General features: G+C 44.1%; 1 protein-coding gene across 2 annotated transcripts in view; it reads left to right on the top strand.

Annotated features, from left to right (window-relative positions):
• The window catches only part of LOC128347873 (haloacid dehalogenase-like hydrolase domain-containing 5), a 29,064-nt gene extending 16,912 nt beyond the window's left edge, over positions 1 to 12,152 (top strand). The window contains exons 4-8 of one of the 2 annotated variants that reach the window (XM_053303098.1): positions 187 to 280; positions 5,139 to 5,172; positions 6,755 to 6,929; positions 7,688 to 7,876; positions 10,537 to 12,152. In XM_053303098.1, coding sequence (XP_053159073.1) covers positions 187 to 280; positions 5,139 to 5,172; positions 6,755 to 6,929; positions 7,688 to 7,876; positions 10,537 to 10,954 — 910 coding nt within the window. In that variant the 3' untranslated portion in view covers positions 10,955 to 12,152. The remainder of the gene's footprint in view (positions 1 to 186; positions 281 to 5,138; positions 5,173 to 6,754; positions 6,930 to 7,687; positions 7,877 to 10,536) is intronic. The other variant, XM_053303099.1, reaches the window with a different exon arrangement.
• Positions 12,153 to 13,614: the final 1,462 nt, after the last annotated feature.

Below are 13,614 nucleotides of genomic sequence, written 5' to 3'. Positions count from 1 at the left end.
TTTTTGTCTTAATTAGTTTTATGTTGTTGTAAACAGCCCAGATACGGAAGTTTGGGGTGGTCTACAAATTTGATAAATAAATTTAACTTGGCATTGACGGCCTTATTGCTTGTTTTGTCAAGGCAAAAGAAAAAAAGTTCCAATAATAAAACATTCATATGTTGTATCCTTAAACACATCCTCAAGACTTGGGTTTTGTCAGCCTATTACAATTGACAAGCTGCGAGAAACCTATCCCTTATTGGACATGGTTGACCATGACAGAAGGCCCAAAGTTTTGGTGAGTATACTAATTCCTGCTGAATGTTTCCTTTTTGTATTATCCTATCCTTAATGTGGCCTCTCTGATATTTTGGAACAATATAGTTGCAAGTGTTATAATATCTTTTGAAACAAGATAGATGACCAATTATTCTTATACTTTCTAAAGGTAGACAAGGCATAGAGCAGTTCTGTTAGTTACCATTATGCTGCTATCAAATAGTTGCATTAGTTTCATTGCACCATCAGTGCCCTGTGAGTTCTTACATTTGACTGGTTTGCTTCTTTATACCCCTGTTTGTTTAAACTATAATTTATTTGCAACTGATATTGTGGATGTGTCTAACAGTTTTAATAACTGAACCTCTTTATGTAGACAACTGAAGAATAAACAGGAATATCACAGGTGTCTTTTCCGAACAAATTATAAATAGACAACTAGAGATTGAACAAGTGTTATGGGTTCCACTTAAAATTCTCAGCAGCTCATATGTTCCAAAGCCCATAGGAACATAGAAAGCTGCCTTATACCAAGTCAGACCTTTGGTCCATCTAGTTCAGTACTGTCTGCACTGACGGGCAGTGGCTCTCCAAGGTTTCAGGCTGGAGTTTTTCCTGATCCTACCTGGAGATACCAGGGATTGTACCTAAGACCTTTTGCATGCACTGCGGATGCTCTACCACTAAGGGAAATATTTTATAGCAGACAGCACTCGGGTGTAGTCACCCATCTAAATGAAAACCAAGCTGACCCCAGCTTAGCAAAATGGGTAAGTCATGCTCACTGCCAGAAGACCAGCTTAATCTCACCCATACAGAAGGCCCTCTATTTATGTGGGGGTTCGATTCCTGGCTACTACAGTGAATGGCTAAACTGTGTTTAAACACAGCAACCACCCTTGAGCCTATGAGAGTCTGGGGGTTAGGTTCCTTGGGAAATTTCTAAGTCCCCAAATCACCCCCAACGGGTGGAAAAGCAGAAATAAGCAAGGAATACTTAGATGACCTAAGTTATTCGAATAACTTTGAATGCCAAAGGCACTCCAAAGCACTCCAAACTCATCTAAGATGCACCCTCCAACCTCCACCATCAATTCCTCAACAACCCACAAAGCTTCTCCCTCAAGCCATACTGATATAAGGCACAATATCGAAAGTGAAACCAAAGTTCATGCCCAAGAATAACCAAAACCCTATACCATAGATAAGGAGACTCCATACGTTTCTCTACTGCAAAACTGTGGAAAACAAACCTGCATAAAACGAAGGCCTCCTGTATGAACAGACCTTGTGGTGAATGAGTAATTCATTCACCATAAGATCCTACCACCAGAAGAGCCCCTGGTGGTGCAGTGGTAAAACTGCCGCCCTGTAACCAGAAGGTTACAAGTTCGATCCTGACCAGGGGCTCAAGGTTGACTCAGCCTGCCATCCTTCCGAGGTCGGTAAAATGAGTACCCAGAATGTTGGGGGCAATATGCTAAATCATTGTAAACCGCTTAGAGAGCTCCGGCTATAAAGCGGTATATAAACATAAGTGCTATTGCTATTGCTACCACCTTGTTTTCCACTTGCCTGCCATGTTTTCTCTCACACAAGCGAGACAGGAGGGGGGAAGAGGGTCTGAACTCTAGGCTGCTGAGGACCATGGGAGAAAAACAGGCAATAGAAAAGGGCTGCTCCAAACTCCCCCAAGACTCCAAACTCCTCCAAGACTGGTTTACTTTGAACTTCCTGAGTGCAACTTAAATTTCTGTATATCTGCTTGTAACTGTCTAGAAAATGGCACAAGCGTGTTAACTGTTTAAAGGATGTTAGTGATTACTGAAGATTTCTCTGTATCAAGGAATTCTCCATTCTACGTCATCCTAATCAGCACCAGCAGTGTCATGCAAGTCAAGCTACACGTTGCTTTAAATGTATCATTTGTGCATTTTCCCTTTTGATAAATGACACATGCTGAGGATCAGAACTGCCGTAGTGGTAGGTGGGAGTTAACACCTGGCTCTGTTTCCCTTGCAGGCAGAAAAAGCTGCCATTGGTACCAATGGAAACTTTTTTCTCATGAGGAAATGGCACACACGGGGTGTGCCGTCTGTGCTGTGGTAGGGGCAAGTGTTAAAGCCCCTCTCCACCACCACAATTCTGATCTACTGTGAATGCTGTTTACCCCAGAAAAGGAAGAAGTTGGCACCAACTGATCCATTTAACACAATGCATAGTCTGACTTTTAGAGCCATGTTTTCCATTTTAAAGTGTCTCTAGTCAACTGTAATAATTGCATGCCTTTAACATGCAATTTTTAAAACAAAAACAAAAAATTTGTTTCCTTTTTTCTAGAATTTGGAAGCATAGCTCACTTTCCTAATCTTCACTAGTAAGGAATTCACCTCTTTCACAGCTGCTGCTCCCTAAGCTGATATTTTCATTGAGCTGCTCACCACAACCCCAGCTCTCTTTCCTGCTTACTCATTTTCAGGCCCCATCAGTGTAAATGTGAAGTCAGGACATTTTGCACCAATGTGCACCAATCTTGTTTGCCATTTAGTTGTCCACTCATCTGGTTTAGAGAGATCCTTTTGGAGCCTTTGCAGTTTGCTTGTTTATCATATTGAATAACTTGATGTCACCCACAAGCGTGACTAGCTCAGTGATCCTTCTTCCATTTAGGTCCCATTGAACTGGGCAAGAGTGATATTTGGATAGAACAGGTCTGCTGTTGCTGTATCTGACAGTGTCTGTGATAGTCTTGTCCTCCTTGGTTTATCAGCAATTTTAACAATAATATTTAGTGCAAGTGAAGTCACTGACTCTTTTCCATTATTGTAGCTTGAGAAAAAATACGAATGTACTTTGGTATTGTCTAAAAAATGATGGCTAAATGCTTAAAATATTCTACCAGATGTCAGCAGCAAAGAAGTGTACATGTGTAACAAAGTGGAAATTGAATGTTGCTCAATTAGTCTTATTGTATCTTTTGAGTGTGTACTGCTAGCTTAAGTGCCAAGTTCCTATGTACAAATTGTGTTATAGACTAATGAAAGGCAAATGTAATTGTCTGACTTTCTATATTGTCCACAACATTTAAAAAGTTGTACACTTTGTCCTCAGGGTTAGTCGATATTGACTGATCTTCAAACAGATTAGGGCAGGGAGCAGATAAACATGATGAAATGTTTCTGAGAACTAGCAACAGAATTGCCCGTGTGTGTTGTGGGTGAGAGGGCAAAGAGGGGCAGGATCATTGGACTGAACCAGGCTACTTTAGTTCAATCTCTCCCGATAGTAGGGAGAGTCTTGGGAGATTAGCTAGATGTAATGTTAATGTTTTTAGCAGAAGATGATTGTGTGTGTGACTGCATTATTTTGTGAATTACGTGTGGACATTTCTCTCTCTTCTGTGCTGTAATGCATAGCTAGTCACTTTTAAAAGAGAGGCAAGGAAGCAGAGGAGGAAGATCAAATTGCAGAATTTCTACAATAAAATTATCTGTGCCCAGTTTGGGGCTTGGTATAAGTCTGCAGTTGAAGGGCATGTGTGGTTGGATTGCATATAAAGTGGTGGCTGAATTGTAAATTTTGACTGTGAAGAAGCTGTAAGGTCTTTGTTTAACTTGTGAAATTGCAATTTTATGCAAATAGACCAGGAGGCTTTTCACATGAGCAGCTCAACCCAGGCTAGGGCAGCCCAACCTGGTTTGGGCTTCTTGTGTCGAGTTCCAGGATCACTCCGGATCCCACCCCCATTAGCCCACGTTTTTAACCAGGTGTTTAGCTGGTTAAAGTCATCAAGGTTAAAGCATGGTTGCTCCCGGGTTAAAAGGCTTCTCTCCCTGCCCACCCCAGCCCATCACCATTTCCGGCAGTGAGCTGGGGGGAAGGAGCAGCTGCCTTAAAGCGTGGGGCACTCTGGGATGTGGGAGGGGGAAGTCCTGCTCCCAGCTCTTGCCTTCACCATGCCAACACTTGTGTTGGCGTGTGGTGCGGTGAAGGAAGACACAGCTGCCGCTCCTCTGCTGGGCTCCTGCCTTCCCCACAGTCCTTGGAAGCAGTGGCTGACGGTCATGTGTATGACCTCAAAGAAATGAAGTGCAGCAAGGCTGCCTTCTTGTGACTCCTCCAGTGTTGGTAACTCATGCTTGCACCCATTAAGTGCAAGGCCAGGGTGCTATGCAATTAAATATAATTCAGAGGTGAACACCTTTGCGGGGCACACGTTGGTCATGTGGAAATAGTGATAAGGACTTCTGTGGAAGCAGCTCATCAAAAATGCAGGGGAAACAGTTGGCAACCAGAGACTGAAGGCCATGCAGAGCTGCACCTAAAAGAGTGAGACATACTCTTAAAAATCAAACCAACAACAACAGGTTCTCCAAACATAGGAATAGTATGCCTGAGTTGGTGAACTATCTTGGGCCATCATATGGGTTAGTGTGGAGACAAAATATGAGACACATTATAATAATGTTATAACCTGAAACAAAGGACCACCATGCTTTAAAGGACTGTGACCTGCAGGGTGTGTGTGTCGGCATTGTGAGTTGATGGTGTTCCAGCGGCTGTCTGTTATTGATTACTCTTCATTACTTAGAAACATAAGCAGGCATGTCACAGATTGCATCAGGACCTGAACTGTGCTGCTTTCTGAGTTGAAGGGGACCATCAGTTTCCCTTCCTACCAGTGTACACAGAGTATGTTTTTATTCATTTATGTATTTTGCTACTACTTATGTCCCACCTTTCTATACAACAGAATTGTACCCTTTGTGCTCCTGAATTGTTGCTATGTGGAAGAATTGTTGCTATGTGGAAGCAATGAATCACACTGGTACAAACTTGGCTTTTCTTAGTAAAGAGCATTTGTCTTTTCTTTGCAGCATCCACCTGCAGTGCAGCTTCCCAAGATCGAGGGTCAGTATGTCCTTTGCTCAGTCTTGCTGTAATTTATTCCTAAGCAAAGTGAAATGAACAGTGACTATTTAAAAAAGATAATCTGCGTGAACCTTATTCCTGGATTGGTAAAAACAAAAATCATTATGTATAGTAGGTGTAGGCAGGCTTAAAGCTTCTGGGAACTACTAATGCTCTTTTTTTGGCCAGAACCTTGGAGCTACCAGCACAAAATGGTAACTTGGGAAGTCAGAGCCATACATTTACAGAATAAGGGATTTTAACAGAGTTGTACAAAAACAGGATCCATTAACACTGAGGCAGAAATAAGCCTAAGGCTCGGCATTGAACCCAAGGCAGAGGATTCTTTTAATTTACAGTTTTTAAAGGGACAACAATCTGTGTCAGCATTCTTAGTCATTGTCCTGTTTGAGAGGGAAAACTGAGGTTCAGAGTACCCTGTTCTTCCACTGCATAGAACAATCCAGGTCTGGTTTTCTGTACAGCCCTCTTCAGTTCTGCCTAGCCTTCTAACCAGTAAGCTTGCCATGAAAGTCAAGCAGGAGATAGTTTATTGGGAACTATTGGGGATACCTGTTAGGTGAATGAGGGAAGGAGTCGAGATAACTGAATTCCAGGAGGATTTTGCTGCTTTTAGAGAAACAAATGGCTGCTTTTGTGGGGGAGATAAATTCATGGGAGAGGTAGTAAAAGCAACCTTGAGCACCCAAAGAGAGAGATTGAAAATCGTGAGCGCACACGTGTGTGTGTGTGTGTGTGCGCGCACACACACACACACACACACACTCTCTCTCTCTCTCTCTCTCTCTCTCTCTCTCTCTCTCTCTCTCTCTCTCTGTCTCTGTGTGTGTGTGTCAGATTTTCAGTATTGGCTGGAAGGAGAAGGGAAACCTAAAGGCCTGGAGAATTACTTCAGATAGCTCGGGAGCTTCTGGAAGCTCCTAGGTTTATTTAATGCCAGCTCCTGATGCAGGGTATACGTTCCCTTGCCTCTTAAAGCTAATTTGCAGCTTTTTATCAGATTCCTGTTCTGCACTCTCATAACACTACCATTCAAAATAAAGCCAAAATGCTTCTAGTTTGGTTGAAGTCTCTGCTTTCTGTCCCTATCCCACATGAGAATTGAAAAGCAAGGAAGGTTGATCTGTGAAGAGCAGGGGGAAAAGAAAAGTTGTGCCGTCAAGTTGGTGTTGACTCCTGTCGACCACAAAGCCCTGTGGTTTTCTTTGGTAGAATACAGGAGGGGTTTACCATTGCCGCCTCCTGCGCAGCATAAGATGATGCCTTTCAGCATCTTCCTATATCACTGCTGCCCGTTATAGGTGTTTCCCATCGTATGGGAAACATATCAGTGGGGATTTGAACCAGCAACATCTTGCTCCCTAGGCAAGTCACTTCCCTGCTGCGTGCAGGGTAAATATAGTTCAATAAATTCACTTCTGGAGTGGCAAATGGGTTGAATTGAATTCTGCTTGAATTAGTTCAGGCCGAATATCATGTTACAGTGTATCAGGAGCAGAAGGGTTGCTTTGTGGTGGTAGTGTACAGTTGTGTGCTTAACATGCCACTTTTTGTTATGCAGCTGTTGTTTTGTTTGGTGAGCCAGTCAGATGGGAAACCAACCTGCAGTTGATAATAGATGTCCTTCTGACAAGTGGCTATCCTGGGAATCCGTATCCTCAGGCAACTCACCCGCATATACCTGTGCTGGCTTGTAATATGGATCTGATGTGGGTGGCTGAAGCCCAGTCTCCAAGGTAGGGTTAGAATATGCAAGAGTGAGAGAGAACTGCTTGTATACCTCCACATGCTTAATAACTTAGAACTGCCTTATCTCAAAAACCTGCATTGAAGACATACAGCATATGCCTCAAGATTATGAACAAAGAGAGCCTAGATATTAGAGATGTTGCCAGAAACCAGAATTCCTTATTTTGAAGTTTGCACTTTGCTGACTTGTGATAGTCAGCTTAAATAAGAGACAAGCACTACAGTCAGTGAGTTCTTCTCCGGCTTGGATTGAACTCTGAACTGGAGAAGAGCTCCCACCCATCCACTGTCCATGTGCTTACCTGGCGGCAGCTGATCCTGCTGCTCTGGCAGCAGTTAACTGAGCAAAGACACACCTTTTTTTTAATAGTGGTGGTTCTCTTTATTTAGCAGGGGGAGAGCAACTGGTCCTATCCATCCCCAGCACAGCATTCCTCCAGTGCCTGTTGCTAGTGTATAACTGCTTTGGGAATGTTGTTAAAAAGCAATATATAAATATTTCTATTTGTAAGGAGGAAGGTCCAGGCCCAAAGCTGATATGCTGTGTTGAGGAGGGTAGGGAGGTATGTGCTCTTGCTTACAGGTGACTACTGTTTGCCATAGACAAGCTGAAAATCATACTGAATTAATTTAATCTTGCATCCTGTCTACCTGGAAATTAAGAACTGGGCATGTGGGGCTCTGTCTCTTATTATATGACTTTCTGTTTATCCAGGCTCGATAGTTCATTCTCTGTATATTTTAGGTTTGGGCATGGAACATTCATGGTTTGTTTGGAAAACATTTACAAGAAAATCACTGGTAAAGACCTGAAATATGAGGCTTTGATGGGAAAGCCTAGTGAATTGACCTATCACTATGCAGAGTACTTGATCCGCGTGCAAGCTGCTGCAAAGCAATGGAGCAAGCCTATTCAGACTCTATATGCCATTGGGTAAGAGGTTTCTTATCAGAATGTAATATTCCTAAAATCAACAAAAGAGAGAATGGGCAAAAGAGAGAGAGAAAAGTGAATGGATCAGTACTCCCCTGTCTCTACTAGAGTGGGGAGAGACCATGTCATGTATGTTACTTTACAAATGTAAAAGATTGATTATTGGCTCTTATTCTTCCACTGTGTGCTGAAAAAGACAGAAGTAGTAGCTGGGAGTTGAAAGGCATTATTTTGCTGCCTTGCTTCCCCTGAAAAAAGTGTTGAAATCTGATCTAATAATGATACAGGCTGTCAAAATTGCCATTGCTCTTTAACGTGACACAGACTAAGTAGCCAATTGGTGACAATCTGGCAGATACTTGGGTACATCTACTTGTGAGCTTGAAACTTTCCAGATATCTTAATACTCATCAGTTAGCAAACACGTCATCTGCTGCTGTCTGCTAAAGTGCTTGTTGCCCCATCCTGATTGATTAAGTGCCGTCAAGTAGGTGTCGACTCTTAGCAACCACATAGATTCTCTCCAGGATGATCTGTCTTCAACTTGGCCTTTAAGGTCTCTCAGTGGTGCATTCATTGCTGTTGTAATCGAGTCCATCCACCTTGCTGCTGGCCATCCTCTTCTTCTCTTTCCTTCAACTTTTCCCAGCATTATAAACTTTTCAAGGCAGCTGTGTTTTAGCATAATGTGTCCGAAGTATGATTATGCGAAAACCCAGCTCCCTTGAGCATTCAGGTGCAAGCCCCACTGTAATCAGTGGGATTTACTCCCAAGTAACTGTGCATAAGAGACACGTACTGTTCTTTTAGGTGAGGTGATATGAAAGCATATGAGCCAAATAAAGCAGTTTTCAACTTAGAAGGGCTGTACCCTGCAACTTTTAGTTGTGCTTTTTGGTTAATTGTTCATCTTCAGCCCTATTCAGCTATTGCTGGGGTGGGTGGGGTTGGAGTGCTGTTCACAGTTAGAGCATAGAAGTGGAAGTCTTGCCCCAGCATGCTGCTCACCCGCTCTTCCTTGCAGCTCATGGTTACAGTGGCATTTGTCTGCAGAGAGAAGTGCCCCAACCATGATGGCAGGTGCTTCAGTGATCAGCAGCTTGGGGTGACCTAGGCTGCAGAACATGGAAGGGCCTGCCAACGTGGTTATGGTGTTTTCTTCTGCAGACAAATGCCACTGTAACAGCAGCAAGAGGGAAGGGGTGAGTGATGTGCTGGGGTGGGACTTCCGACTCGCTTGCTGTAACGGTGAATGGTGGCTTCCCTGCCTTACGGCTGAATAGGGCTTTAGGGCACATCAAAGTTGAGAAGGTTTCCAGCTTGATCTTGTTTTCTGTTGTTGCAATCTGATCACACCCCTTCTGCACAGAGACATATTTTGGCATGAAGTGGAGTGACAGAAGAGCAGCTAAAGGTTTTGGATTAGTTTACTGGGAAGCAAGACCAGTGATGTAGCCACGGTTGCGCAGGGAAGTGCCACAGCACTGGGGCTGTGCATCTCTGGCATCCACCTTCGGACACACCTGCGGGCCCCCTCCCACCCTCCTGGGCTTGCCACTCACTCCTTCCTTTGCCAGTGCAGAACAGGCAGCCTCTTTAAGGCAGGTCTGCTCTTGGGCTGGCATTGGGCAGCACAATCATGCCAGTGTGGTGGCGACATCAGATCACGTCAGTGTGGAGCAGGAAGGCAGCTGTCAGCAGGCCCTATCCTTGAATCTCGCCTCTCGCATGAGAAAAACCTTGTGACACCCCTAGTCAAGGCCCATAGGAGGAGGGCTAGGAAGTTCTGCTGAGTACTGAAGTTGCACTCTGCACCACTATTGCCTGCTCCCCGCCCTCCACCTCTAACCCTTTACTAGCCTGCTTGTGCATTTCAGCTGCTGTTCACACCTATGTTAGCTCAAAGCCTCTTTAAAACATACCTTGACATTCTGAACTGTCAGGTTCTTGGCCTGTGTTGCCATCTATAAACTATTCACAGCCTTGCCTATACTGGTTTAGTGCTGGAATGTGTGAGAAAGGTATGTATAGCTGTAATGCGTTAATACTTGTGAATCTGTATTGGGTTGACACTTAATAATGTAGCACTTGCAGAGGTTTTCCTGCATTCGTGTGGACTGGTGGTCTTTCTAAAGAATGCTATGCAAACATTCCATGAAAGCAGTTGAAATTTATCAGCATTCCCCAAATGTAATAAGGAACTTGTTTTGTAGTTCTTTGGGTCCACAGAGTTGGTGGACCAGAAGTAAGATGTTTGGAAAGGGAACGTAGATAGGCACACACATCAGGTTTGCAGGCTAAAATATGCAGAGGCGCTTGTGTACATCTCATAAAGTAGCATCTCTCCAAATTCTTTTTTTCACTGAAATCTCAAATCATTGGATAGCATTCTGCTTTAACTGCATGCCAATATGACGCATAAAGGCAGGATGCCTCTGAGTACCAGTTGCAGAGAGTAACTGCAGGAGAGAGGGCATGCTCTCATCTCCTGCCTGTGGCTTCCAGCGGCATCTGGTGGGCCACTGTGCGAAACAGGATGCTTGACTAGATGGGCCTTGGGCCTGATCCAGCAGGGCTGTTCTTACGTTCTTATATTGACAAAGCATTGTCCATGCTTTTTTATGTTAATGTTTATTTATGTCATTTTCCTGGCTTTCTAGGGATAACCTAATGACTGATATCTATGGTGCTAATCTTTACAACCGCTACCTTGAAGAGAAGAACCCCAGAAGAGGGTCCAAGGCACGTATCCAGGCCAAAGCTGCTGGTGGCACGAGGTCTGCCACCATCTCTCAGGAAGAGGAACTGGACAATACTTGGGAAAGTGAATTGGCATCTGCTACTGCTACAAGCTGTAGGTCTGTCCTTGTTTGCACTGGGGTTTATAATCCTCACACAGAGGTGCCCTTTGATACAAGGGAGAGCATCACTGAGACTGTGTTCCATGGGCACAGAGATTTCAGGTTTGATCCTGCTTTAGTAGAACCAGACCACATTGTGCCAGATGTTGATGCTGCTGTTGACCTAATCTTCCAGCTGGAGAACTTTGCATCAAATGAAAATCACTGGACTTCCTAACAACTTCCTAAATACTGTGCTCTTTAGGGGGGGGGAAACACACACACACACAAAAGAGAGAGAGAGAGAGGTGCGTAAAGCTGCATGTTTCTAACACAAGTTTATATTTTTATGTGTAACCTTTTTAATACACTCCTATTTGTTCTAACAGCACTTCCCTCAATACCTAGTTTAGTGTGGTCTGACTTCCCTTAATGGCTATTACTCTGTTATAGGTTGTGCTTTTTGTATGGATTATTTTCTGCATGCTGACTTCACTGCCTAGCTCAAGGGTCAAATTCAGTGCTCTGCACAGAGTGAGGAGAATGTCAGAAGAGTTTTCCACTGCTCAAAGCAGGCCTGCTTCAGACCATGTGTAATGTGTTTGTGTTTAAATTAAAGGTTTATTACTATAGTGTATTCCTCCCCTTGGCAGCCTCTAGCTTTCTCTTGCTGCTCTTTCCAGCCATAATCCCCTAATCTTGGTTCTTTGCCCTCTGTTTCCTTTATGGAAGAAAGAGATGGAGCTTGGGGATGTGCACTCCAGGTGTGCCATGAAAGTTATGTCAATGCTGTTCTTAAATTTCAATTCAAGCTCAGCTGACTGAAGTGGTAATGGAAGTTAGCAGTGTTGCAAAGCCTCAAAAAGTGGCTTCTGAGTTCAATCCAGCAGGCACAAGTTTGTGCAAATTCCACTGAAGTGCATGAGCTTTGAGTTGGAACTGATGAGCTTTCTCTGGGTTTTTGTGTTTGAATCCTTTGAGCTTCCTAGACTAGTTTCTGGTAGACTTTGCCCCTTGTCTGTGTGCTAAGTCTAAAATACGCTGTAACTTTATTAGTTATTCTGGTGTTTCTCCTACACTTAATTGCAAAATGCACAGCAGCTGTCTGAGCAGCTTTAAAACCTGAGCAGGTTTTGGCCTGAAACTCCAAGCCACAATGGCAATAATGCACATTTGCTTAAGTATGTTAATGCTGTTTTTCCTTCCTGTGCCATGTCTTTGGGTTTTTTTTTATGGTTGTGTCTCATACATGTAAAGTTTTAAACAGTGACTTAACTTATTTGGTGTGTGATCCGTTCTGTAAAACACCCTGATTATCTCAAGGAGCCTGTTCAGTAAAATTTTGTCTATTTTTAAAAAGCCACACACACACACTTATTTGTCCTGTGTGCTTTTTATATATGATGTCGTAATAAAAGCCAAACTTGCAAATATGAGATCAGGAAAACTTTTTAATGCTGGTAATTAAGTGGCAGAATCAGCCTGCAAGTTTTCTAGCTGAGAGCAGTTCTTTTTTTAACATAACAAGCTATGTTGGAAACATTGTCTAGACACCTTGTTCACATGGTTCTAGAAATATGTACTATGCAATCTTGAGAACTGCAAATATTTTCAAGGTTATGGCTACTTTTTACATATTGTCCTTGATCTGTGAATTCAAATGTGACAAATACACACATGAAGTGTTCAACATGTGTAGTGCAGTTTTGTATGTTGTCTACTCAGCCAAGGCAACATTAAAACAATCCTACAGTTTCTAACTCAAATGTACTTAACTAGTAATAGGCCAGGCTGTGTGTGCCCTGTTTCCTTTCCCAGGACATATACTGATGAAACCTTTCTGGGTCATGGAAAAGAAGGCTTGCAGTGAGTGCAGCAGTGCTTTCCTTGGCCACCTGAAATCACTGCTGTTGCATGGTTGCTCATGACCATAGCAAAATGCTTGACATTCTCCAAGAAGTTCTCTATAAAAGAAATTCACGGAGGACAAGTCTATCAATGACACATTCACAGAGGACAGGTCCAGGCGCGGGCCGTGAGCACGCCTCCGAGGGGGTGGCGGGCGGCTTCTTTAAGAGTAAACGGAGCCGGTGCTCCGTGCCGCCCAGCAGCCCCTGTGTTGGGCAATCGCCTCCGCCGCTCATCTGGCTCCCATGGAGGCGAGCCCCAGCCCATGGCCTGGTGATTCCCTGCCGCGGGAGCTGCTGGGCGGCACGGAGCACTGGCTCCGTTTACACTTAAAGAAGCCGCCCAACACACCCCCGGAGGCGCGCTCACGGCCTGCGCCTGGACAGGTCTATCAATGGCTACTAGTCTGGTGGCGATAGGCCACTTCCGGCCTCACAGGCAAGATGCCTCCAAATACCAGTTGCAGGGGAGCAACAGCAGGAGAGAAGGCGTGCCCTCACCTCTTGCCTGTGGGCTTCTCAGAAGCATCTGGTGGGTCACTGTGTGAAACAGGATGTTGGACCGGATGGGCCTCTGGCCTGATCCAGCGTGGCTGTTCTTAAGTCCCTGAGCAGCTGCCCAGGAGACATAGCATGGCAACTAAGCTAGTAGAGCCTCTAAGCTGTAGCATGTTCAGATAGTCATATAAGCCATAGTATCTTTTCCCCCCACTACATCAATCGGTTCTGCTGTTACATTTACAACATATCAGTGTATGGTTTACAAAGGTCTGGGCTGTGGAATCCCAGATTTGATGGAGCTCTTTGATCTTGGACAAGATCCTGACAGCCTTCAGCAGCTACTCTAGGACTTGTGTGCATCGAGCTCTCTTGGAGGTGGTGCTTTCCCCTCATCACAAGGGTTTGCCACGGGAAACAGGCTGGCCAGGTGTGCAGGATGTGAAATGGGAGGTGGCGGCGGCTTTGGGCTGTAGTCTTATGCACTTACCTG

Source organism: Hemicordylus capensis, chromosome 2 (genome assembly GCF_027244095.1).
Source record: "Hemicordylus capensis ecotype Gifberg chromosome 2, rHemCap1.1.pri, whole genome shotgun sequence".
Classification (NCBI taxonomy): domain Eukaryota; kingdom Metazoa; phylum Chordata; class Lepidosauria; order Squamata; family Cordylidae; genus Hemicordylus; species Hemicordylus capensis.
This window is presented reverse-complemented; position numbering and strand designations above follow the sequence as displayed.